The 24,895-nt window shown below is 42.3% G+C and overlaps 2 protein-coding genes across 4 annotated transcripts in view; one reads left to right on the plus strand and one right to left on the minus strand.

Annotated features, from left to right (window-relative positions):
- LOC141796122 (uncharacterized) overlaps window positions 1-8,557 on the plus strand; it is a 68,763-nt gene extending 60,206 nt beyond the window's left edge. For 2 of the 3 annotated variants that reach the window (XM_074677064.1, XM_074677066.1), the window contains 7 exons: window positions 1,463-1,507; window positions 1,588-1,638; window positions 1,729-1,923; window positions 2,109-2,390; window positions 5,744-5,860; window positions 5,941-6,154; window positions 6,242-8,557. In XM_074677064.1, the coding sequence (XP_074533165.1) occupies window positions 1,463-1,507; window positions 1,588-1,638; window positions 1,729-1,923; window positions 2,109-2,390; window positions 5,744-5,860; window positions 5,941-6,154; window positions 6,242-6,294 (957 nt within the window). In that variant the 3' untranslated portion in view covers window positions 6,295-8,557. The remainder of the gene's footprint in view (window positions 1-1,462; window positions 1,508-1,587; window positions 1,639-1,728; window positions 1,924-2,108; window positions 2,391-5,743; window positions 5,861-5,940; window positions 6,155-6,241) is intronic. The other variant, XM_074677065.1, reaches the window with a different exon arrangement.
- Window positions 8,558-22,891: 14,334 nt separating this feature from the next.
- Window positions 22,892-24,895, minus strand: part of enc2 (ectodermal-neural cortex 2) — a 50,240-nt gene continuing 48,236 nt past the window's right edge. Inside the window, exon 12 of the mRNA XM_074677718.1 lies at window positions 22,892-24,325. The gene's annotated coding sequence lies outside the window, so the exon portion shown is untranslated. The remainder of the gene's footprint in view (window positions 24,326-24,895) is intronic.

Below are 24,895 nucleotides of genomic sequence, written 5' to 3' on the forward strand. Positions count from 1 at the left end.
ATGATCTATTTAGAAAATTAATGATAAGATCTATTAGTAATGAATTGGATTTTTTTTTGCATTTCTTCACAAAAGCGACTTAAATACAACTTGTAAAATTAATTAAGCAGGGCAATATATCGCTTATAGGGCAGAAAGAGAAAATAACAGACAAATAATAGAAAATAAGAATGATAATACCAATTCTGCTGTCTCGAGCTTTGTAAAATTTAAAAAAAAATCGCTCTCACAGCAGGCGGACAGATTACAGTGTGAATGATTGAGACTGTGGTAGGTTTTCAAATCGAGTATTTCTGCACTTACACTTACTATGTTGAGTACATAAGTATGTTAACACGGACGGTATCGAAAAACTTAATCACATACATACTTAAAGATAGCAGAAGAAGCCAAACTGTTTATAGCCTGGATGATTTTTAACTGAATTAATCAAGTTATAATTCTGCTTCCTGGTATAAAACATGAGGCTAAAAGAAGATCTGCAGCTTTGATTTGTCAGGTGTTGCACCAAAAACGTTCGAAAAGTTGAACACGAAACGTTAGACACTTCTCAATTAAATTTCTAAATCAAACTGAAAAAAATTCCAAGCTGTTTTTACGATAATCGTCAAGTCCAATTTTTGCCAGCTTTTTCTTTATTATTATTTTGGTTTACCTGAGTTTTGACTTTCTCCTGGGCCACATGGATTTAAAGTGAATGCGCATTTTGGCGTTATCGGTCATCAAGCAAGAGAGCAGCAGAGGAGATCATCATCAGGTCACATGCCTTTCTGTCAGACATCTACTCGCGTCTGTTTTGAGTTTATGGAGGCTGAAGCCTCGTTCTGCTGCTACACTACTGACTGGAATTACCACTGCTGCTTCAGTAAGCAATTCAAAGTCCAGAAACATTTCACCCAATGAAGTCATAAAGACGGCTTCACTGGGAGGAAATCCTGGAGCATGTGGTCCTGATGTCACAGATGGTCACAGATGTGCCCCAACGCATCAACTCCATAGATCCTAAGCGCGCTGTCAGCAACAACCCGTGACGACAACATGTCAACATAATATCTAATTGATTATGCACGCTAGCCACCAATTGGACAGTGGTTGACTGCAGGTGCTGAATGTGATTAATGGATGGTTGTGTGACGATGGAAGTGATGGACTAGATCACTCTGGGTTTTGGGCAACCCTTACAATTTTTTCATCAATGCACAAAAAATTCTGTCAGAAATGAAGAATAACCTTTGCTTCCAAGATGTACCTAAGAGTAAAATTAGCATTAGCATTGAGCTAACTGAGTATCCGGAGATGAAGCAGTGATGTTGAAACCTGCAGCATCAGATCATTTTCCTCTCTGCTCTGCTGAGACTCTCCAATATCTCTGCTGCTTATAACCTGAACACACACTGTCTGCTGGCTTTATATTACAGTCTGACTATAAATGTTTGTGTGTGTGTTTGTGTTTGTTCCTTAGGGAGCTACTGCCAGCCTGCAGATGCTGCTGAAGAGGAACAATGAGGTAAGAGAGCTGCCCGCTCCTGGTTTTCTAAATCTGCTTGGACTGAAACCTGGGTGTAACGTGACTCTGTGTCTCTCCAGCAGGTCCAGCACACTGTGACACACCTGCATGACCTGCTGCTGTCGCTGCAGGTATCAAACACACACACACACACATTCAGCAGTGTTTACACCCTCCTCCAGTCTTCCTAACCCCACCCCTCCTTCCTCCTCCTCCTGCAGGCTGTAGTGGTCCAGCAGGACTCGTTCATAGAGGACCAGCGCCAGGCCCTGAGTGACCGGCTCACCGCCAGCTCTTCTAGACACTCGTCCTCCTCTTCACTCTCCTCCTCCTCCTCCTCACGGCCCTCCTCTCTCATCGAGCAGGAGAAACACAGGAGTCTGGAGAGGCAGCGACAGGAGGCAGCCAGCCTGCAGGTCCTCTTTCTTTCTCTCCATGAATCACCAGGCTCAGATTCTCTGCACACACACACACACACACACACACACACACACACACACACACACACACACACACACACACACACACACACACACACACACACTAACACACACACACACACACACACTCTGCTCCTCACTGTCTCTGTGCTTTGTTCCAGAAGCAGCAGGCTGCTCACCAGGAGGAGAAGAGGAGGAGAGAGAAGTCATGGGAGCTGAAGGAGAGGAGTTTGGCAGAGCGCGAGGAGAGACTGAAGGGGGAGGAGGAGGAGACCAGCAGGAGGCGCCAGGAGCTGGTGGAGGAGAGAGAGACGCTGCAGAGGAAGAAAGAGGAGTACCAGAGGGAGCTGGAGAGGCTGAGGGAGGCGCAGAGGAGGCTGGAGAGAGACAAGGAGGCTCTGAGGAGGGACACCGAGAGGCTGGAGGCCATGAAGTTGGAGGAGGTCAGAAAGTGTTCATTGAAAAGTTTTAAATCAGTCAAGAAAAGTGAAAAACAAAGAGAGATTAGCAGAGAGCTCTGACATTTTTTCTTTCTGCTCACATTAAGCTCACTGCTCTCCTTTGAAACCTCAGTTTACCTCCTCACTCTTTTGATTCACTGACATACAGCTTCAGCCTGTCCATGTTATCATGTCTGTAAGAGGTGTTCATACAGGAACTAAACCCAGATCCCTATTGAAGACAACTGTCACTACATGGTCGCACATTCACAACTGACCTTCTGCTAAGCCACGCCCTCCACTCCCTCCGACAAACAAACATTCAGTGACAGGAGCTATGGCAGGTGTCACAGGAGGAGACATTTCACAGGATGCTCATGATGAATGTTGGAGACAGAAAGATCACAGATCATCCAAAACTCACCAAAACACTCTAAAGTCCACATTGGAGGGAAATATGAGTCATTGTATTGTCGAGAAGGTTGATAAAAAGCTTCAGTTACAGACTAAATTTACAGCTACCAGAGCAAACCTAATAAACAGCATCTGGTTAGCATCAACATCTCAGACAACAAGACAGAGGATCAGCATTGGTCAGGACAAAAATATAACCTCCTTTTTACCATCTTTACCAAGAGTGTGTCTCTGTTAGTTTGGAGCTACAGGATTTACACTGAAACATTCAGTACAAAGTTCAAGAACCTTTATTATCTCAGCTATTACAGATAAGCTAATGAAGCTAAGCTCCAGAAGCTAACGTTAGCTTAACTAGAGCCCTTTGGACAGCAGCTAATAATGACGTACAAACACAAAAGAACAAAAACTTGAACAAAACAGGCCAATGAACTCACAACAAACACAGAGAAATGATGAACAACGAAGCTAGGAGCTAACGGTAGGCTAACTTAAGCTAACATTCAACCTGTTAAAGATTATTAGGTAACATGTTTCCTCAATTGTGATGTCAGCTTACCTTAGAACAGATAAAGACATCCTTCTTCATTTTATTCACACAGAGTTGATGTTGGTCTACTCCACAACTTTATCCAAAGAAGACACTTTTCTATTTTGAGATGTGTTTTAGAAAAGGGTAAAAAAAAAAAATACACACCGCCATCCAGCCTCTCAGGATACTTAGTGTCAGAGTTGCACGTACCTCATGAACACCGTTTGAACATTCTTAAACTTAAATCTCAGAAAAACTTCATAACACAGAACAAAAAATGACTTTCTGTAATGAAGTTTAATTGATGTTTGTGCAGAGAATGGCCCAGTTTATGGAAAGGCTCATTCCATTAGAGGGCGGGACTAAGCGCATTAGAGCTGAAACCCTTACAAATGATTCAGAACCTTTTTTTGGAGGTACTAAGTTATTGTCTGAAATTAAACGTAATATTTTGAAGCTGAATTTATTTGCTCTGAAATTTTATTTAACCTACTAGAATCTTCAACTCTCACTATTCCTTAAATTCAAAAACACAAACATAAATTGCAGGTCAGCATGGCACAACCACTGCATTGTCTTTATGGATGAGGGAAAGTAATCAACACAGATTCACAGAAATCCTCCTAAATGTTAGGTGACTTTGTTTATTTTGACATGGTCGTTTTTTATGTCACTAGACCTCAGTAGAGGACTTCATATCAGTGGCAGTGGACATCAACACTGTAAACCCCAAAGTTCAAATTACTCCATTGGACTAAGCTATGAAAACTTAAAATGTGTTACAATTTAGTCCAATTTCCTCAAATGTCTGAGTTTTCAGTGTTGAAACTGATGATTTCTCAGTAGATTTAACTTTTGTTACTGTTTAAGTAAGCACAATTTAAATTCATTAGTTTGTAACTGTGTTTTGTAACCGTGAGTGAGGAGGGGACGCAGTCGATATGAGACCCTGCTGTACTTCCAGATGTGCAACGGTGGCACAGGTTTTCTGTGCTCTACATGACAGACTGTTTGTCTGTGCGTGACAGCATGGACCAGCTGTCTGTGCTCCTTGTGGCATTGATCAGCTGTCTATGCTCTACATGGTGTGGACTGGCTGTCTGCATCAAAAATAAATAAATCTTTTTTACAATTTCAAAATTCGCCTACATAGCATGATAGTCCAGTCAAACATTTCATTTATTAATATATTAACCATTAGGCACACTGCAAAAGTCAGTAGGTACAAGAGCCAGTGCCATGGAGTACAGACCACCAGTCAGTGCAGTGGGGCTCAAATAACCTGTGCCCCCTGAAGACCAATATTTCAATGTACAGCAGGGTCTCATATCTACTGCCTTCCCTCCTCACTTACGGTTACTGAAGTTATGACATTAAAGCTGATTTTTGTTGTGACAGCGTTTGTAACCATGAGTGAGGAGGGAACTCTGTGGATATGAGACGCAGGAGTACTTTAAAATGTTAATTTAGTTTAATTGTTTAGATCTGCTTTAATATTTTATTATTACATTTACTGAATTCATGAGGTACATTTATTGATATCACATCTTTCAGTTTGATTGAGGTCAACTTATTGTGTTTTACAGTGATAGGCAACATTTTTTAACATTAATTAATATTTTAATTTGTAACAAATAATCATCAGGTTTACTTGATTAAAGACATTCAGCAGAATGATTTTTCATAATAATTGAAACTACGTAAGATGTTGAGTTAAATTAACTTTTGTTTCATATTTCATCACTTAGTTTTTTTAAGCCAACCGGTTTACAAGCATTTTTCAAGTTAACTCAACTTACAGTGTGTGCTGCAGAACTGAAATTGCATTTTGTATTTTGCCTGTTATGCCTGTTGTTTTCATGTCATCTCTTAGCCCCAGTCAGGTCCTCCTTTTTGTTACTTGGTTAAGATTATCTTTATCATTATTGTGACAGCAAAGAGAAGAGCTGTTTGACTGAGTCAGACTCGTACTACCAGCCTGTCTGCAGCTCTCACACACACTAACAGGATCTTTCCCTGACTGATGAGGGCACACACGGATTAAAGCTGAGTCACAGGATACAGACATGGTTATCAGCTCCATTAGATACATGATCTCTGCTCGGGGTCCTCTGAGGGATGACTGAGAGGATTTCTGTGGAGGACAGAGCTGACTGGTAAACAACTCCTTTATTCAGCTCAGAGTGAATACAGAGTGGAGTCCAAACAGCCTGTGAGGTTATTAAAGAGACGGAGCAGACAGACCCTCTGACTGTGAAACAGTGTGATACCTCCAGCAGGCAGAGCTCACCTGTGGGAGGAGTGACACCACCTGTGCTGATGTTCCTGTTGGGATTAGGTGTAAAGAGGCTGTGATGTGTGTGTGTTGTGATATCTGCATCCTCATGTGTCTCATTTCCCTGTTGCACAGTCACAGCAGCTCCAGAGGTACCAGCGGACGCCCTCCACCACGTCAGAGGACTCCATCAGGTTTCACAGCTCTGGCTCTCTGGATATGGACTCAAAGGAGGCAGAGGAGCCCAAAGAGGTAAAGACCTGATCTGTAAAACCACTGAGAGAATGTTTTATGAGCTTCATCTTAAAAAAACTACATCTGTCCTCCTGCAGGTGGAGCTCTCCTCCTCCGCCCCCACCAAAGAACCCTTCCTCCGTATTGGATCCAAGAGGATGGGTAAAAACTTCAACCCCTTCTCCTCTTCCTCCTCCTCCTCCTCTAAAGCCCAGGGAGCAGAAAAGGAGTCCCAGCTGCCCAGCAGACTGCTGCAGCTGACCAAACCCAAAGAGAAGAAAGAGAAGAAGAAGAAGAAGGGGAAAGACTCAGGTAGGCCACCTCAGACCCTGGATCATGCTAGTCCAGTAGAAACTACACAACAATGAAAAATATTCACTGTTTCTGTCTCGTCCTCAGAAAACAAGGTGGCCTCAGACCCTCAGAATGATGGGGACATCTTCTTCTGCTGAAAACCTCAAAACCTGCACACCTGAGGACTCCCTGAGGCCTGTCAGGAGGACGATACCGTGCCAAAAACTCCTCCTTTTGGTCCCAGGAGGACCACGGAGGAGGAGCACCTCACCTGTCGGAGATCACCTCGTGCTTCCACTCCACTCAGGATGAACACCTGGACAACTCGTGATCTCATGTTTGACCTTTTTGAACCTTAACCAAAGATGCACACGACACTGTGTCTGTGACCTCTGACCTCCTCAGGTCACAGCCAATCACAGATCAGACAGAGTCTGTTAGCTCTGTTAGCTCAGCACACACAGCAGTTCAAAGAGGGTTTAAATACGACAATCTGTTTCTGGGCTCAGACAATCACAGCACAGAGACAATCTGAAACTCAAAGATCTGAATTTGCACTTTAGAGGAAGAGAGATTCTCAGATTTTAGCCTCAGTGTTTTAGCCTTACACACAGCCCACAGTGTCCACATAAAGCCTTCAGCAGACCAGTCCAGCCAAGTCTAGCCCCTGTTTTGGATTAGCATTGCTAGCATTAGCAGTACTCCAGTTCTGTTACAGAGGCTGGAGGAAGAAGTGTTTTTATTTGAGCCGCTCACGTCGACCCTTCACCCTGGGCTCAAACGGCTGCACTAACAGGTTTTTACTGCACACATCAATCATTCAGTCTCAGCCAGCTGGGATGTAAAGAGTCTACCAAGCAGGACCGGCTCAGATTCTCTGAGCTTTCATCCTGAAAGGGACTAAAACTGAAGTGGAAGAGGATCAAAACAGTTTTTCCACTGAAGCCTGAAACCAACTTTTTATCCCTCTGCACCATTGTGCACATGTTTCTGCTAATACCCCTCCCTCTAATTCAGATATCCAGTGTCGCCTAGTCCCTGTGCAGCTCCTGATAACACACACAGAGACACACACACAAGCGCGCGGCCACACAGTGCGGCTCTCATCCTCTCATAATCAGTCACAGCCTTCCCACATTGATTCCTCCTCCGGTTCCTCGCTGCAGTCTGAAGAATAATATTTCAGCTCAGTGTCATTCCCCGCCCTCTGCTGAGCTCAGCACATTTCCACTCAAACTCAAAGCACAGCAGCCCCCTCCCCTTCCTCCTCATCATCCTCCTCTTCCTCTCTCTGATCCTCACCAGCAGTCTTCCTTTTTTTCGATGCAAACACTGGAAACCTGCGTCCTCCTGCAGACCAGAGAGTTCATGTACCATCACTCCACATCCAGAGTTCACAGTCTGCAGACAGACCTTCAGGGAGCTCTCTCTTCCTCTCAGGGCTAAAAATAAAGGTTAAATAAGCCCTGTTCAGGAGCACTAACTAGAGCACAGACTGTGTGGATCAGAAAACCACAAAGCAGCCTTACATCAGGACCTGATTTTTTACATGCTGATGCTTCATTTGTGAATGAAACAACCAGGAAAACATCCTCAAAGCATCACCTCACTGCTGCTCCCACAACTGACCAATCACAATCAATCAATCAAGGGGCGGGGCTTACAGTATTTCAAATCAGACTGGTTTTTATGAGGATGAGGGGTGAAGGCCTGAGCAGATGCTACCACAAGGTTTCTCTGGTGGGGAGGCAGGTGGCGGGCTGTCCGTGTCAGTTTGTTTGTGCACAGAGGATGAAAAAAAATTCAGTGTTGAAGATGCAGGTTTTGAAATTTACAGCATTTTTTAAAACTCACCTTCTCTCTAAGAGACGTGTTTACTCAGTAGTCACTGATTTGTACCTTAAGCTGAAGGAAGTGTCCAGAGTCCTGCTGAGAGGAGTCGCCCCACAGAGACACGCTCCTCCAGCGCTCCTCCAGCGCCACTCAGCGAGACGCCGTTTCTCTGTGTTTTAACACAGTGTGCAGGTTTGGTGACAGAAACAGTGTTTGATGAGATGTTGGAGTGATTTCAAAGAGGAGCTGCAGCGTGCTGAGACAGTGGCTCTCTCAACTTTTTACTAAAAACCGTTCGGACAGAACTTAACACACTTACAGTTTTTGCACTGTGAGCTTTATGAAATGTATTTGTACAAAAAAAAAAACAAAAGAAGGTACAAAGTTTATTTTTCTCATTTTATGTACAAAAGAAAAAGCAAAGCACCCTGTAAATATGTTCTCTGTACAAATTTGAACTTCCACAGTATTGACGACTGTCCATTTTGTCTAGTTTTTTTTTTTTTTTTTAACTGAATAACAAAAGCTTTATTTATCTGGTTTCTGTTTCCTGTTTTAAAACTGTACATTTCTCCTCTCTCAGCAATAAATAACCATGTTGTTTGACACCTGAGCCATGCTGTGTGCTTCTTTTGATTGAATCAATGGATAGCAATGAACAGAAAGTACAGAGGATGACACTTTGATGTCTCACATTATTATAGTTCAGGGCACTCAGTGTGACAGGAGAGCTCAGTGCCGTGTTCCTTCATAGATTAATCGAGCTTTACTGTCACTGCAACTCATCTAATGAAATCAGATGTTAATCTATCAGTGCAAAGACCATATTAACAAAAAAGACTTTTTATGCAGTGGTGGGGAAAGCTTTCTGAGACCCTGTGCATTTGTGAAATATTGCACTAAGAATCACTCCTACATTGCAGATTTGAAAGGGTAAATCTAACTCCCTTAGGGTTAAATTAAACACTGCTCAAGTGTTTATATGGGAACCACTGAGAAAGTGTTAAATTGAAACTATTCAAAGTGTTTAAAGTTTAACTCTATGAAAGTGTCACCCAGTCATTTCACAATGTAAAATATTAACACCACAACAGTGTTAAATGGGCACTAAGTAAGCATACATTGTTCTTCCATTAGTGACTCTACAGGAGTAAGAAAATTACACCGAACCAGTGTTCAGTTATGATGATGTGGTCCTGTTGGCCTCATCAAACACTGACCTCCAGCTCGCACTGGGGCAGTTTGTAGCCGGGATGAAGATCAGCACTTCTAAGTCTGAGGTCATGGTTCTTAGTCGGAAAAGGATGGACTGCCCACTCCAGGTCCACTCACCCAAAGTGGAGGAGTTCAAGTATCTAGGGGTCTTGTTCGCGAGTGAGGGGAAAATGGAGCGAGAGATTGACAGACGGATCGGGGTGACGTCAGCAGTGATGGGGGCGCTATACCGGTCTGTTTTGATGAAGAGAGAGCTAAGCCAGAAGGCAAGGCTCTTAATTTACTGGTCAATCTACGTTTCTACCCTCACCTATGGCCACAAGCTGTGGGTCATGACCGAAAGAACAAGATCCCGGATACAAACAGCTGAAATGAGCTTTCTCTGCAGGGTGTCTGGGCTCAGCCTTAGGCATAGGGTTCAGAGCTCCGACATCCGGGAGTGACTCAGAGTAGAGCTGCTGCTCCTCCGCATCGAGGAGGCGGATAAGGTGGTTTGGGCATCTGGTCCAAGGTTATAATAGTTTTGGATTTGTCATTATAGTTTAATTTTAGTTAGTTTTGACATTGTTTTTCCCATTACAGTTTAGTTTTGATTAGTTTTAGAGCGGCCATTCTAGTTTTTATTTAGTTTTGATTTTTGCAACAAGGCTTAGTTTTAGTTTAGTTTTAATTTAGTTTCAGTTTAGTTTTAGTTTTTTCATACCTTATTTGCCAGGTGCAGGATTTAAAAAGGTCAGAGTGAATATTTTGTAATACTGTTTATTTTCAAGTCCAACATAGTGCTCACTGCTCAGTCAATGCTAAAACTGAACTTTTAGCTGCTGCCTTAAACACAAGAAAATATAAACTTAATAGAAAAAATATAACTATAAATTATATAAAAAATGTTAATATACATTACATAAAAATAATATAAACATAAATTATATAAAACAATATAATATGAGCTTTAATAATTAGAAACTTGGACTCTGTAACAATAAAGTCAGACTCACATGAAATAAAACTATTGCAGATACTGTGATTCATTGCTCCACTATGTTTCATCGCAGCACAGCACACAGCCAGTCAGTGCAGTAAACAAGCACATCCCAGTATGCCCCTATGATGGTGCCGTACGGCACTGACAACTGCCGAAAACTGTCGTAAAATTGGTTGGGAAAATGTGTCGGATTAATTTAAAACCTAAAGGCTATTAATATTGTAAGAAACGATAACAAAGGACATTTTGTCTATAATTTTGGTTAGTTTCAGTTAGTTTTGTGAACACAAGATACAGTTTTAGTTTACTTATCGTTTTTGTTTTCTTTTCTAGTTTTTATTAGTTTGAGTTAACTGCAATGTATTTTAAATTTTAGTTTTCCTTTTTAGTTTCATTTTAGTTAACTATTATAACCTTGCCTTGGTGAGGCCTGAACCTGCATGTCCAACTGGGAGGGGATCCCAGGATAGACCCAGGACATGGTGGAGAGATTATATCTCTCCACTGGCCTGGGAACACCTTGGTATCCCCCCAGAGGAGCTGGTGGAAGTGGCCGGGGACAGGAGTCATTGGTTTTCACTAATGGCACTACTGCGCCCGTGACCTGGACCTGGATTAGCAGTGGGAAACAAAACAAAACGAAACACTGTTCAGTTAACACTTGTTGGTGTCCTTTAATCTTAGCTGAAATTTAGTCAAAGAGGTAGCCTAATTAAAGTCAGAGTTGAAGTGTGTAATCTTTGAGTGTTAACACATTCATGTGTGATTAACACCCCAAAATAGACTAATGTGATAACAAGAACTTTTATTTATTTTCTCTTAAACAGTTCCATAAGATGAAATGTCAAGGAAAAGACCCTTTTATCAAAATATTTCTGAAACACAAGGTAGCTCATAAATGTTTTCCCCTCCCCGCTCACGGTTCACTGATTGTTCTGTTTTCTTTGATCTGAACTGTTAACCCAGAGTTGTTTTCTTCTGAGTAAGGTTTAATTGAAAAGAAAATGTTTTGTTGGATTACTTTGACTGTTGAAGTAGATTTTACTAAACTGACATTAATATGTGTTGTGATGGCGTTTTGTAACCGTGATTGAGGAGGGAACACAGCAGATATGAGACCCTGCTTAACATTGCCTACAAACCCCACTGTGGCAGATTCTCAGGCAGGAAGGGTAGAGCTGCCTATATATCGCCAGGAAGTGCAGATGCAGCCCCTCAGCAGTTGGATCCACTCTGCAGAAATACAGACCAACCAACAGTTTGGAAGACAAACCAAGATCTGGACGTAACATGGTTTCTTCAGCAAGAATGACCACATCCTGATCCACATGTTCAGAGAAAACCACCACACAACATCACAGGAGCTTCAGCAGTAGTGGTCAAACCCAACTGGTTTCCGGCGTTCCCCCTGCACTGTACGTGGCCCCCTTTAGATCATGGCTTAAGGTCTAACAAGGCTGTCAGAAGCCCCTGATCAATACGAGGCAGAGTTGCCCAGCAATGTTGGGCCTGACAGACTGAAGCTGTCAAATATTGAGTTTGTTAGTTTTTCTTGTTAAAGATAAACAAAAAGAAAAATTGTTTGTATGTCTTTATCTAATGCAGCCACATCGTTAGAAACACAACAACATTTTTTTGCACAAATATTTGAGACAATATTTAAGAAAGTGCGAAATTCTTAGGGTGTCTGGAAACTTTTTCCAGCACTGCAGAGTAACTTTGTATCCTCCTGCAGCTTTCCTCAGACTGGTCCAATAATCCAGCTGTAAATGCGGCTGTCACATTCAGCAGTAACAGATTCAAGTTATATTGTCATCTTTTCAGTCAGTCCTGGGTGTGAGCTGATTGGTTAATGCAGGTGAGGAGTTCAGGTTTGAAGGATTTGCCTAATCTGAGCACAGGATTACCTCTGCTGTCATCATCTCACAGTCTCAGTGAGGTTTAGTGAAAGTTAGCTGTGCAGGTTTAAAGGTTGGTTTTAAAGCAGGGTTAATGCAGTAACAGAGGTGTGTTGGTTAGGATGAGCCTAACTGAACAAAGATGAAGAAAGGTTAAAGGTAAGGTTGGTCATGTCTGTTTCAGGTCAAGTCTTGCAGACAATAAAAACCAGGAGGAGAAGAGGTCAGGACTCAGTTTGTTACAGGATTTTCTGCTTTAGTGAGGCTCAGTACAGTTTGGGTTAGTCAGAGACAGAAACTACAGTACCACTGTGTTTCTGTTTACTGAAACATGAAACTCAGGTTAAAAATGCATGAATGCAAACTCCTGAAACCAACAAAGTCTTTCTGCTCTCACTCTGCTGCTGTCTGGGTCGTGTTGGTGAGTCCCTTACAGTCTCACGCAGAAGTGTCTTTGAGCAAGACTCTCAACCCCAAACTGGTGCTGTTGTTGCTCAGTGCTCAGAGGTGTGTGTGTGCATGTGTAAGGGCGTATGAATGTGATACCCCTTTACCAACTAAAGAGCTAGTGCTGCTGTGCTAGTAATGGTGCTTAGTTAGTTCCAATCAAGTTCTTCCTAAAAACTGGTTTGGTCTTCCATATGCAAGGAGCCAAGTCTGAGCCACGTGGTTACGACACTGCATACGTAGCTGTTTATCCAAGCAGGCTCATGCCATAAAGAAGCCAATGGAGTAATGATGGAAGAGATCATCATCTGTATGCACTGCTGCTTTAATTTTGCTTTCAGTTTACGTTTTGAATGAGAAACCCCAAGACAGCAACAGATCACTTGCTCAGCAGCTTTCCCTTTAAGGAATGACTGTTTTCCACCGCCGATTGTTAGCCACTGTAGCCCCGCCCCTGGCCCCTGATGTCGTCGATGCTTGCTAAGCACCAGTTGTGAGAGCCTGGAGATGGTGCTTTGCCTGTAGAAACACAAAGACCCAGTACTAAGTCAGGGAAGATTTTTCTTGCCATTGTAACTTGCTAAATGCTGCAAAGTCCTGTACTCATGGTGGGTTAAAATGAGATAAGACTCCTTATCTTGTCTTGATGTTGGGTTTCTGCCAATAAAATTATATTCACATTTACGGTTCTAGACCTGTTATGTTTTTGTAAAGTGTCTTAAAGTTAACGTTTGTTATGATTTGGCGCTATACAAATAAAGACTGATTGATTGATTTATTGACTAGCCTGGAACTAGCATTACCATCCGCTCTGTTGAAAAAGGTTTGGGTGGTCAGATGGTGGATCAATGGCGACCAAGAGTGGGTCAACTGGCACAAGTCATGGAGCACTGTACCACTCTCAATGGGTTTTATTCACAAACAGTGCGTTGTGCCAAAAACGTATGTAGGAATGTTTGATGCACAAATCTGTGATTCATCAACATTTTCTTACTCAAATTTGTTCTAACTCTGTGAACAAATTTAAAACCTCCTAAACCCGCTTAGGCACAAATGACGACCAACTCTCTCTCTTTTGTGAATTATTTAAACTACTGTCAGTAAAGAAAAAATTCTAAGGGAATTTAAAAACTGTGAATTGACTCAGCAGTTCCCAAACTTTTCAGGCCATGCACTCCCTTTTACCTCAACATAAAAAAGGTGTGGTCTTTATAGCCACATATAAGGTACTAAGTTTATTAAAATAGGCTGCTGTTAACACAGAACAGACTGGACAATAATAGGTCTAATGATCTCTAACACTAGAAACTGTGGGAAGAATAACAATAACAATACAATAATGACAAAAATAATATCTGGAAGGCGAGTATGGTCGCTGAGCAATGAATAGAAGTTATTACTATGTAACAAAAATTCAACGTTTAAATATTTGAACTGTTAACCCTCATTAAAAGTGTTTGAATTATCTATTTAATTATCTGTGTATTTATTTATTGATACAACATATTGGTGCTCAGCTGTTATTAAAATTATGTCAAGCACCCCCTAGCGGCAGGTCACAAACACAACACACTTTGTGTCCCTGGACTAAATGTATTAAATAAATATGATATTGGCATGTTCACTCATATCGCACTAAAAATGTTAAATCTTAAATATTTATTTCAAAATAACAATTCAAACGAATTAAAATATCACAATGTAGATTTTAAATTGTCACAGTTTTGATGTCAATTAAATGGCACAGTATCGTAAATGTAACATCTCTAATGGGGATCAGTTAAAAAGCAGGTTTCAAAATGTGAATGAAGACATGAAATTACTGCTTCTCCTCATGACTTTATACATTTTCTGAGCAAATGACGCACACAACTTTACTGTTCACTCAGACTTATTTATTTACTCACAGAAATATCCAGCAGCTGTTTAAATGTGTGGTTTATGTTTTGGATACTAGTTGTGGTCTCCCTCACAGCACCCAGGAGCATCAGCTGATCATTGATCACCTCGTAAAGACTCCCAGTGACGGGGGAGTGGGCTGTGGCTGACACTGGTGATGTGGATGTTGCCTCCTCCTGAGGCTCTGAACAGATGTCCTTATATGGAAAAATTGAGGTGTGGTTTATGACGATTGCAGGTTGCAGGACCACACCTGTCAGTTAATAATGGTTCTGATTCACTAACATACGCATGGTGGTGATTGGCTGGTGCGCACGTGTCATGAATCCGACAAAGATTTGAGTTAACATTGAACTTGGTCGCAGAGTAAGATCATTTCTATGCATTTATTAGCGAATGAGGCCCAATGAGTCTAAAGATCAGTGGTTCAGCTTTCATAAACACTAACACACCTTTATCATACAAAGAGAAAAAAAAAACAGGTTAACATGTCGCATCAATTACCCACACAAACACACAAATGTCTGGTGGGACTATCTAGAGTCCCTGTCAGATGTGGGACACCGTTCCCCTGAACAACCAGATTAAGTCCACTAATGGTCAGTGAGACACAGTAAACACTCTGAACAGAAAATCAATAGACCCTTCTTCTGATTATGGAGACTGAAAAACAGCCGAACAACAGCCCAGCACTCTGACTGCCTGAACGTGGGAGGAGTTTGGAGACAGACTCAGATTTCTGGTCTGATGCACACCATGATCTTCTCCTGTTGAACCTCACAGAGGGTGAACTGAGTGAACCCAACACAGAGCAGACTGGGACTCTGGTCCGTCTCATGTGAAGTGTCCTCCTGGTATCCTGTAGTTCTCTCTGACTGTACGTCCCCAGGACAGAGTGCACACACTGGACACACAACTCCTCAGTTCTTTAGAGACAGTCAGGTATGTGGATGCTGACCCCAGGTCCTCCTTCTTTACCTTATGGTCTCATGAATTCACAGAATGTTCCTTTAAGCTCCTCTGATGCATCACATGTTGGATATTTTTACACAGGAACAACCATGAATAATACAAAGGACCAGGCTGCAGAGTCTGTGAGAATGTAAAGACATGCAGGGATGTGTGTGTGTGTGTGTGTGTGTGTGTGTGTGTGTGTGTGTGTGTGTGTGTGTGTGTGTGTGTGTGTGTGTGTGTGTGTGTGTGTCTGTCTGTCTGTCTGTCTGTGTGTGTGTGTGTGTGTGTGTGTGTGTGTGTGTGTGTGTGTGTGTGTGTGTGTGTGTCTGTGTCTATGTGTGTGTCTGTGTCTATGTGTGTGTGTGTGTGTGTGTGTGTGTGTGTGTGTGTGCGTGTGTGTGTGTGTGTGTGTGTGTGTGTGTGTGTGTGTGTGAGCGACTAAGAAAGCTCCGTACTTCACCGCTGAAGAGCAGCGGCTGACAATGCAGCAATACAAGGTGGAGAGAAGCAATAACTCGGTAAGGGGGAACACGGTAGCAGCGGCCAACCACAGGCAAAATGCATGGCAACGCATAGCGGACTGTGTAAATGCCTAAGTTACTCATCAGTGGCTCAGTATGATAGTGATCACACTTCTAAATCTCATGAAATAATAAATGCTACTGTGCAAATGACTTGCGTGTATTCCAATTATCATGTCATTCTCCCAGATGTAATCCTTCTGGAGTCAGAAGAACATGGGAGCAGATAAAAAACAAAAACAAGAACATCATCATGTCTGATAAGTCTGTTTCAAGCAGTGGAGATTGCTCTAAGACTACGAGGGAAGCTCAGCTTCCCCTAAAATGTTCCCAAAAAAGTGGTGATAAGTTCTGCTGTGTGTACATTTCATTGACAAAATCTGAGCTAGAATTCCTTCATCTTTTGTTCAGAATCAGCTCCTATCATAGGTAACTGACTCCACCTGCTCCTCATTCATCCTGGGAACGCTATGAATTCGTCCCTAAGTTGCGTGAGGGCAGCAGCCAACACGGGATGCCGTAAACTTGCTCAGCCGTTCTGCATCCCCGACAGAGTACATGTAGCTGCCCGTGGCTAAGAATCGCAGGGCGCTGCACAATGTCTGTGGGACAGTCAGTGCACCGCTCCTGTGGGTTGCACGGGCAATGTACGGCTCTAATATTTCACAGAGGTAGAGTAGTCCGGGCCGTCAGAACCTATACCTCTCATACAGGGAATCGTCGCTTTGATCGAGTGGATCTGATCGATCTTTAAACACTCTTTCTCTTCGTAAAGCTCTTTTTACAGCTTGTGTGCCTCTGTCCACCAGGTTTGGGAGAAAAGGACAGGCCATTGTTTCTGAGAAGCCGATTGGCCAGTGGGAGGGGCTTTTCATTGGATCAGATTCAACCTCCAACTTATCCTGCTCCAGAGCAGGATAGCCGTTCAGAGTAGGTCACCATGGTGATCTACTCTGATAAAAAAGGGACCGGCTTCGTGCTATCAGTAATCAAGAGTTAACCCTGAAGTTATCTCGCTAAGACACTAATCCTGCTTCGTGATATAGGCCTCTGGTTTTGTCACGGTTTGTTTTATTTTGAAAGTCACTGGGTGTTTTTGGGTACTTTCCACGTACTACTCCTTGTCCCACCGATCTTCTAGTGCTGAATCATAGACTATATAAAACATGACGTCAACCGTCTGTTCCTGAAACCGTGAAATGAGGCCAATTCGCGGAGGTAGCCACATTTGCCATGACGCCTGCTGTGTTTTTTTCTTCCAACAGCTACAGGGCGCCTGCCAGTCACGAGACCTGAGCTGTGCCTCTGATTGGACAATCAAACAATCCTAATAACTTCTAAACCACAGAGTTAGGGTGTGGCTCGTTTCCTTTGTTTTGACTCGGGTAAAAGTGATACAATTGTAGCAGTTGTCACTTGGTTCGTTTGTGTTCACAAGGCAAAAGTTTGTGGCGGTCCAAAGTTAAAAAACAAATGCCATGTGCGATTGATTTTTTTAATCACATCGGTCAGAAATCATACCCGGAAGGCGGGGAGTTTCCCTATCTTCATGGAGCATCGATGTGTGTGGCTAATTGGGGTTATAGTGTTTATGGCTCATGTAAAAGTGTGTGCTATATGATTAACACATGTTGTTTTAAGAGTTCTGACTGCATTAAGGCTCTTTGATACGGCGCTTTATTTCTGTACTGCTCCACATGAGCCAACAACTCATTTCCCTCAGTTCTTCGGTCTTCTCTTCTTCTGCTGTGGTTGATTCTTCTACTCCTTCTTCTTCTTCTTCTACTGTTTTGACCACAACTGCTCGCATCACTACAGTGTGAGCCACAGTTATAAGTCAGTTGTGCTGGTTGCTGGGGTGGTTGTGTTCTCACTGTAAAGGAACCGCTACAAGCTCGAATGGAAGCGAGACCACCTATTTTTGGCGATCTCGACCCACTTGTTTTGTCCCACATCCAAGAGCGATTGCTGTGTTCACCTATGACCAAACAAACCGGGCTTTCGGGGGGCTGCCCACTGTTTCGCAACTGCCTCAAATGATCCAGGTTTGAATAAACCCTTAGAAAAAAATACGCTCACCATTGAGTGTGTGCTGATAGTGAAATCAGCATTTCAGATCCAAGCCGTTTTTTAAGCCAGGCTGTAAATGTGCTTTTTAATGCTGTAAAACTGTTTTTATGACTGGATGTGTACGTGTCTTTTGGTCATTCTGCAGCCTCAATTAGATTCTCAATGAACAGCAACTTGTAGCACTTCTGCAGAGGCTTCATTTTTACGAACCTGATGGACATTAAAGACAGACATAGTATGACCATAACACACCCACAGTGATTACATCTGTAAAGCTTTCACTTACAAACACACACACACACACACACACACACACACACACACACACACACACACACACACACACACACACACACACACACACACACACACACACACACACACACACACACACACACACACACACACTCACAAATGCCTCCCACCTTTTGGTAAACAATCATTTTTAACCCAAGGACATCATGATCATCTTTAAAAATGCATGAGGTTTGTGTGTATGGTGTGCATTTGTTTTGATGCCAATAATAGAAAACGACAGGACTTGTCCTCCAGGGCAGCATTTTAACAGCAGTGTTTGATGTGTGTTAAAGATTTATCTGGGTTTTAAAGAATGAGACAGAGAAGTGAAACCATGTGACTAAACTCTGTGATGTAAATACGCATGTTTCATGGTGCTGAAGGGAGGTAACATCTTGCAGACAAATTCATTTGGATCATTTGACACTGATGTTGGTGGAAGTGAACTCTATTTAGAAATGTTTCAGCACGTTGCTTCTGAGAGCCTGTTTCTTTCTGCTCTATTCTCAGACACACCATGTGTTCCTCCACCTGCTGCACACTGATCAGTTCATCTAATCCATGATGAATGAGTCAACTCCACTTCCGCCTCCTGCACTGATGGATTGAGAGTGTTGCTGACGGATGGGCGACCATGCTGGTGCAAACATAGGGAGGTATGAAGGTTTGATCCAAGCTCCTGCACTCACACACTGAAGTGTCCCCTTGAGCAAGGCACTGAACCCCAACCCTTTATACCCACCAGTCAGCAGTGTGTGTATATGAGATTTTATACATACATGTATGTATGTATATATATATATATATATATATCGCATTATACATTTTCCTTATGAATTAAATAAAGATAATAATAAAATTTAATCAGACCTGAGCAACAAAACTGAATAACATTTTGAAGAACAGCTGGGTCTCATATCCACAGCGTTCCCTCCTCACTCATGGTTACAAACGCCGTCACAACAAAAATCAGCTTTAATGTCATAACTTCAGTAACCATGATTGAGGAGGGAAGGCGGTAGATGTGAGACCCTGCTGTACATTGAAATATTGTTCCTCAGGGGGCACAGGTTGTTTGAGCCCCACAGCACTGACTAGTGGTCTGTGCACCATGGCACTGGGTCTTGTAACTACTGACTTTTGCAGTGTGCGCCTAATGGTCAATAACTTTACAAATGAAATGTTTGTCTGTTTGAAATCATACTATTTAGGCCAGTTTTGAAAATATAAAAAGATAAATTTATTTATTTTTGAAGCCAACAGCCAGTCCACGCCATGTAGAGCACAGACAGCTGATTGATGCCACAAGAAGCACAGACAGCTGGTCCATGCTGTCACACACAGATAAACAGTCTGTGTCATGTGGAGTACAGAGAACTTGTGCTAATGCTGTACATCTAGAAGTACAGCAGGGTCTCACATCGACTGCGTCCCCTCTTCACTCACGGTTACAAAACGCAGTGACAAAGGTAATGACTGAAGCACCTCAGGGTTTAAAAAGTGGATCAAAGTTTATTTTCACCAGTAAAAACATTCAGTGTCCAACAGTTTGTCCTCAAAGAAGATCTCTAAAACCATTCCTGAAACCGTCACTTCTTTTCAAAAACACATTTTCAATTTCAAAGTAGAGCTGCAGAGTTTTCAAACACCTCTAAAATCAAACTCCAGGCAGTTTAAACCAAGACTGGTGTCTCCCCACGGCAGCTCTGACGACACTTAGACGAGTGCAAAAGACTAAAAACACCAACAAATCCTGTACAAGTGAAGCAGCTATGATGCACAGTGCCCTGCAGAAACCTCCGATTGGCCCAATGTGCCTGTTTTAACATCACAACAGCTGACGTAGCTCCAGCATGCAGAAACTATTTTACACTCCACAGTCTGTGGACGCATATCAAAAGTGCATAGTGTTATAGAAAAGTAGAGTTGAGCTCAGGGAGTGATGTTTCTGCAGGACACTGAGCATCGTGCCGCTCTGTGCTTCTCACAACTGTTCTGAAAATCCACTAACATCATGTCTGACTGTAAAACATCAAAGTGTCACTATTTCACATGTCCTTTCACACAAAGTGTGTCCACTCTGTGTCCTGCTTTGTTTCACTTCACTGTCGTACAAAGTGTCTCTAACGCTCAACAGAGTTCTTCTTCAACTCTGAAAAGGCAAAAATCAAATGTGAGCTGTGTTGCTGTCCATACATCAGCAGAGTCTCAACATAAGGCTCTGAATATTTGGCCCTAAACTGGATCCAGCTCCCTTTGAGTGGAGGGATGAAGTCAAGGTAACATTGAGTTAAGACTTGTGTTGTCATCCAGAGGTGATCACAGCCTCTGTGTTGTGGTTTCCGAGCTGAAGCTGCTGACTGTGGTTCACAGCCTGATGATGATGCAGAAGACGCGTCCTCCTGTGGACTCAGTGGTCTAAACAACATGAGTAAATCTGCAAACACTTTTCATTTCTCTACTGAGAATAGTCGACTCACCACAGTTTCAGGTGAGTTCAGACAAAACACAAAGAAAATATTGGCATTAAATGCATCTAGCGTTTTTGAAGAATCAGATTTACTCTCTGGTCAAAAGTTGACACCATATCTGTTTCATGTTTGGGTCCTGATGTTTAGACTCTTTTTAATGCTCCGTTCTGATGAAGTAGAAGGGCTGTCTTTCTCTTTTCATTCAATTTCAAAGGAGCAGGATCCTCTTACATTAAAGGTTTACATATAGGCAGAGCAGAGCTGAGACTGGTTTATGCTCAATGGGACCGGGAGATCCAAGCAGCTTTGTGGGGACCAATGACGTCATTTAAGTAGCTACATCCCATCCCGTCGTCCTTTCCAAACAGAAAATTCCCACATTGCAAAAATCTGAAAACTTGTGCCAAAGCCTTCCTCAATTTTAAAAGACTTGAGCTGATTCCCATCTTTTCTCAAGCACCCAACCAAATGATAGCTTTTTTAACTCTGGTTTAGTACTGTGGTAGACGTGTGTTTGCGAAACACCATCCCCTGCAATTTGGGAACTGACACTGCGTGTAGCGTTAAAAAATTAAAAAGCCACACACAAGCAGGGCTGCAACGATTAGTCGACATGATCGACTCCTCAAATTAAAAAAAATGAATCGACGTGATTTTTAATAGTCAATGCTTCGTATTATTGTTTTAATTGTTGTTGTCAGATGGTGAAATCAAATACTGGGGGTAATGCTCATCTGTAACTTCAGTTCACTGCATAAGGCACCACGCTAACAGATACTTTTATAGGAAGAGATCACCAAGTTCATACATGAGGAATATTAATGAGGAACAATCTCCACAGCTGCACAATGGTGCAACGGTTGGCGCTGCAGCCCCACAGCAAGAAAAATCACCAGTTTGATACCCAGCTTGGCTGGTGGGCCAGGATAAGTGGTTCAGAAAATAAATGAATGAACGAAAAATCTCCTCGCATTGATGGTGATGCGCGCTGATGAAGGCTCTGCATCTCCGGTTCACTGATAATGTGTTTTAGAGAGTCTTCTTTGCTCTCTGTTTTAAACAGTTTTTCAGGATCTGAGTCACAAACTAGTGTCAAAACTCCCCAAACTTTTGAAAAGAGAGGACATTTATCTGATGGAGCTCTCACTCTCAAGCTCACACTGCAACGGTAACACTCAGTGGGGAGGAGGGGCGGAGTGCGCATGAGCGAAGTAGCGCATGTAGAGAAACAAAACTAAATGCGTTGTCATGGAGAGCTGGGAGAGAGTCGGGCGGGATCATACAGAGAGCAAAGCAAACCCCAATAAGCAAATAAACATTAGAAAATAAGCCCAAAGTCACTAATAAGCAGTCTTACCAATCAAAACTGCGATTAACTTAATTTCCTTGTTACCTGCCTCATTCATTTTGACATTTATTTATTTATTTTGTATTTTACTTATATTCTTTATGTCATCATGAATGAAATAAAGGCAAACAAACATGACAGGGCTGACCAATCAGATGTAAGAACCTAACTCTGAGTAAATGTAGTGAAAATGCAACACACAGGTTGAACTATAAAGGTCTGCACATTTTAAAGGCCAAATTAGGTTAAAGCACAAAATAATCATGATTATTTTGCTAATCAGAAACATAACCAATAGATTAGTCGACATTTAAAATAATCATCAGTTGCAGCCCTACACACAAGCTCTAGAACTGAGGCCTCACATTAGTGTGAAAACCATACTCCAGCCTTTATTCATCAGTGGATGCAGAGTTATGACGCTGATGTTAATAGTGCAGGCTTTAAGTCTCCACACTAACAGCCTTAGGGCACCTGCCTGTCAATCAGCTGAGCCACACCCTAATTGGACAAGCTTGTCATCTTAATGTCATCTTAACTGCTGAGTTGTAAAATTATCCGTTCCTAAACAGTGTGTGCCAATACAGAAATGAGCTATTCAGACCGAAGTCATTTTTTGTACCAGACCAAAATGTTAATTTTTTAGGCTCGCTGTGTGTGTGGTTTCCTGTATTTTCAGAATTCACTTGCTGCAGTTTTTAGGAAATTGCCCTAAATTTCCCAACCAGAGGTTGCCTATTGCTTGAAAAACCAAGTCAAAGATTTATTAAACACCCTAGAATAATTTTTATTTTTAAAGAAACTCCTCTCTGTATTTCCCCTCTCAGCAAACCGTACTAGAACCACTGGGCTGTTTTCCAGCTTCCCCCAGGATGCAATAACTCCAAAGTGGCTCAGATAACAGGTCGAGGTAATTTTCACTTTTGTGTCAAACTGAATTAAAACGCACTTGAATTTTGAGCTATTTTGTGTTTTTCTGCATCATTCTAGGCTACTCAGTAGGCACTCAGTGGGCTACTTGCAATGTCACAGTTTGACATTTTCCAACACATTTTCTCTAATTTCAGGATATGTTAAGATGATAAATGAAGGTGTGTAAGTGTGTGTCAAACATACTGCCAGCTGCTGCTCAGGATCAATTGCTCTTTGGAAATTGATGTTCTTTTGAATTTGTGGTTTGGGTAGAGCTAACAGCGTATCAAACTTGACCACTGACATCCTGCAGCTCCTCTACAAACAGGTGGAACTCTCTTTCCTCTTGTCTTGTTTTCAGCAGTGGATGGACCCAGTCTTTTCTTTATTTATTTTTTCTCAGGTAATGACAGAACAACAAAATCCCTGCTTGGTGAATTCATTTTTCTTGTACCGCAAATTTAACCAGTTCAAAGGAAAAAAAACCCAAAGCATTCGATTCAATGTGCAATGTATCTTTTTTTTTTTTTTTTTTGGATTACCGATCCAAAATACACAGTCTGAAGCAATACTTTGATTTCTGGCAAGTCTGAGTTTGACTGTAAACAGTAAGCCACGCAGAGGCTTCTTTCTGTCCTCCTTCAGCGTATGAAGTTAAAACAAATTGATTTTCCTCTGACGAACGTCTCTCCAGTTTGCTGAAATAACAACATGATGCGGATTAGTCAAGAGTCCAGCTTTGCCAGGTCTGTCCTCAGGGGGAGGAAATACATCAAGCAGATTTGTTTGTTTCCATGTAACTTGTGCAATAAATTCACTTTGTGTTTGGTCTGAACACATCTCCACATGTTGTCCTCTCACGCTCATCTGACAGGATCAATATAAACTCGATCAGGATTAAAAGGCCATGTCTCTCCTGACCACAGTCTGAGTGCAGATGTAGAAAAGCTGGCACACCATGGTACCAGTGACGTGATGCTAGAAAACATCTTGGCGTGTAGAGCTTCAGGCTGGACAGGAAGCAGCTCTGCGTCTCTCCCTGTGTTGTCGTGTTTTTGGGGGGAAATGGCAGTATGTACACGTGAGGATGTGGCAGCGTCACAGCTCCTGTTTCTACACTGAATAAGACATGAATGAAACGTGGCCCCAGAGGACAGACAGAAATAAAAACACTGTTTGTGTGAGTCAGGCTGATCACATCATGATGGAAGCATCAGATTCAGAGTCCCTCTCTCTGTATGAAGATACTGTGCTGTGGTTCAGGACTGATCCCTGGGCTGAGTGAGTTTGAGGGATGGTCCTGTTGGTCCTATGTGGAGCCTTGCTGATCTTCCTTTAACACCTGCAGAGAGGAAGGACAAAACAAACCTTGTCAATCTCTTCTCAAGAGCATGTGGCTCTTTGTTACAAAGAACAATCAATCTTTGTTTCAGAGAAGACTGTGTGCCACCAGGAGAAATGTAGCTGTTGTTGCACGGTAGGTGATGACTCATTTGACCAACCAACGGTCTGCACTGTAGTAGCTCCACCTTACGAGATCGGATTGGTTTAGTCTGGCATCCCTACGGAAGAGTACCAAGAGTACATTTAATCTCTTTCAAGTTCTCTTTGTATTTAGAGCTGGTCATTACTTCTTAAGTTTCATTTTTTGGTCATTGACACCAAACTGGTTGTGTTTGCAGAGGTGTTTTTACATTTTAGTGCTCCTGTGTTTGTTTGGAGATCCTACATGTAAACCATGGATCTATTGTTTACACAAGAGATTTCAGCTGTTATCAGCCCTCAGCATGGCAATGCTAACAGGTGCTAGGTCCAATGTTCCCCACAAGCTGAGGAGAAGGAGGCGAGGATGACATGTTGGTGCTGCGGTGTGAGCTAAGAAGAGATAACACCAACCTGTCCTTACATCCAT

The sequence above is a fragment of the Halichoeres trimaculatus genome, unplaced genomic scaffold, assembly GCF_033239565.1.
Source record: "Halichoeres trimaculatus isolate MK-OKI-2021-1 unplaced genomic scaffold, fHalTri1.1 fHalTri1_scaffold_10, whole genome shotgun sequence".
Lineage (NCBI taxonomy): Eukaryota > Metazoa > Chordata > Actinopteri > Labriformes > Labridae > Halichoeres > Halichoeres trimaculatus.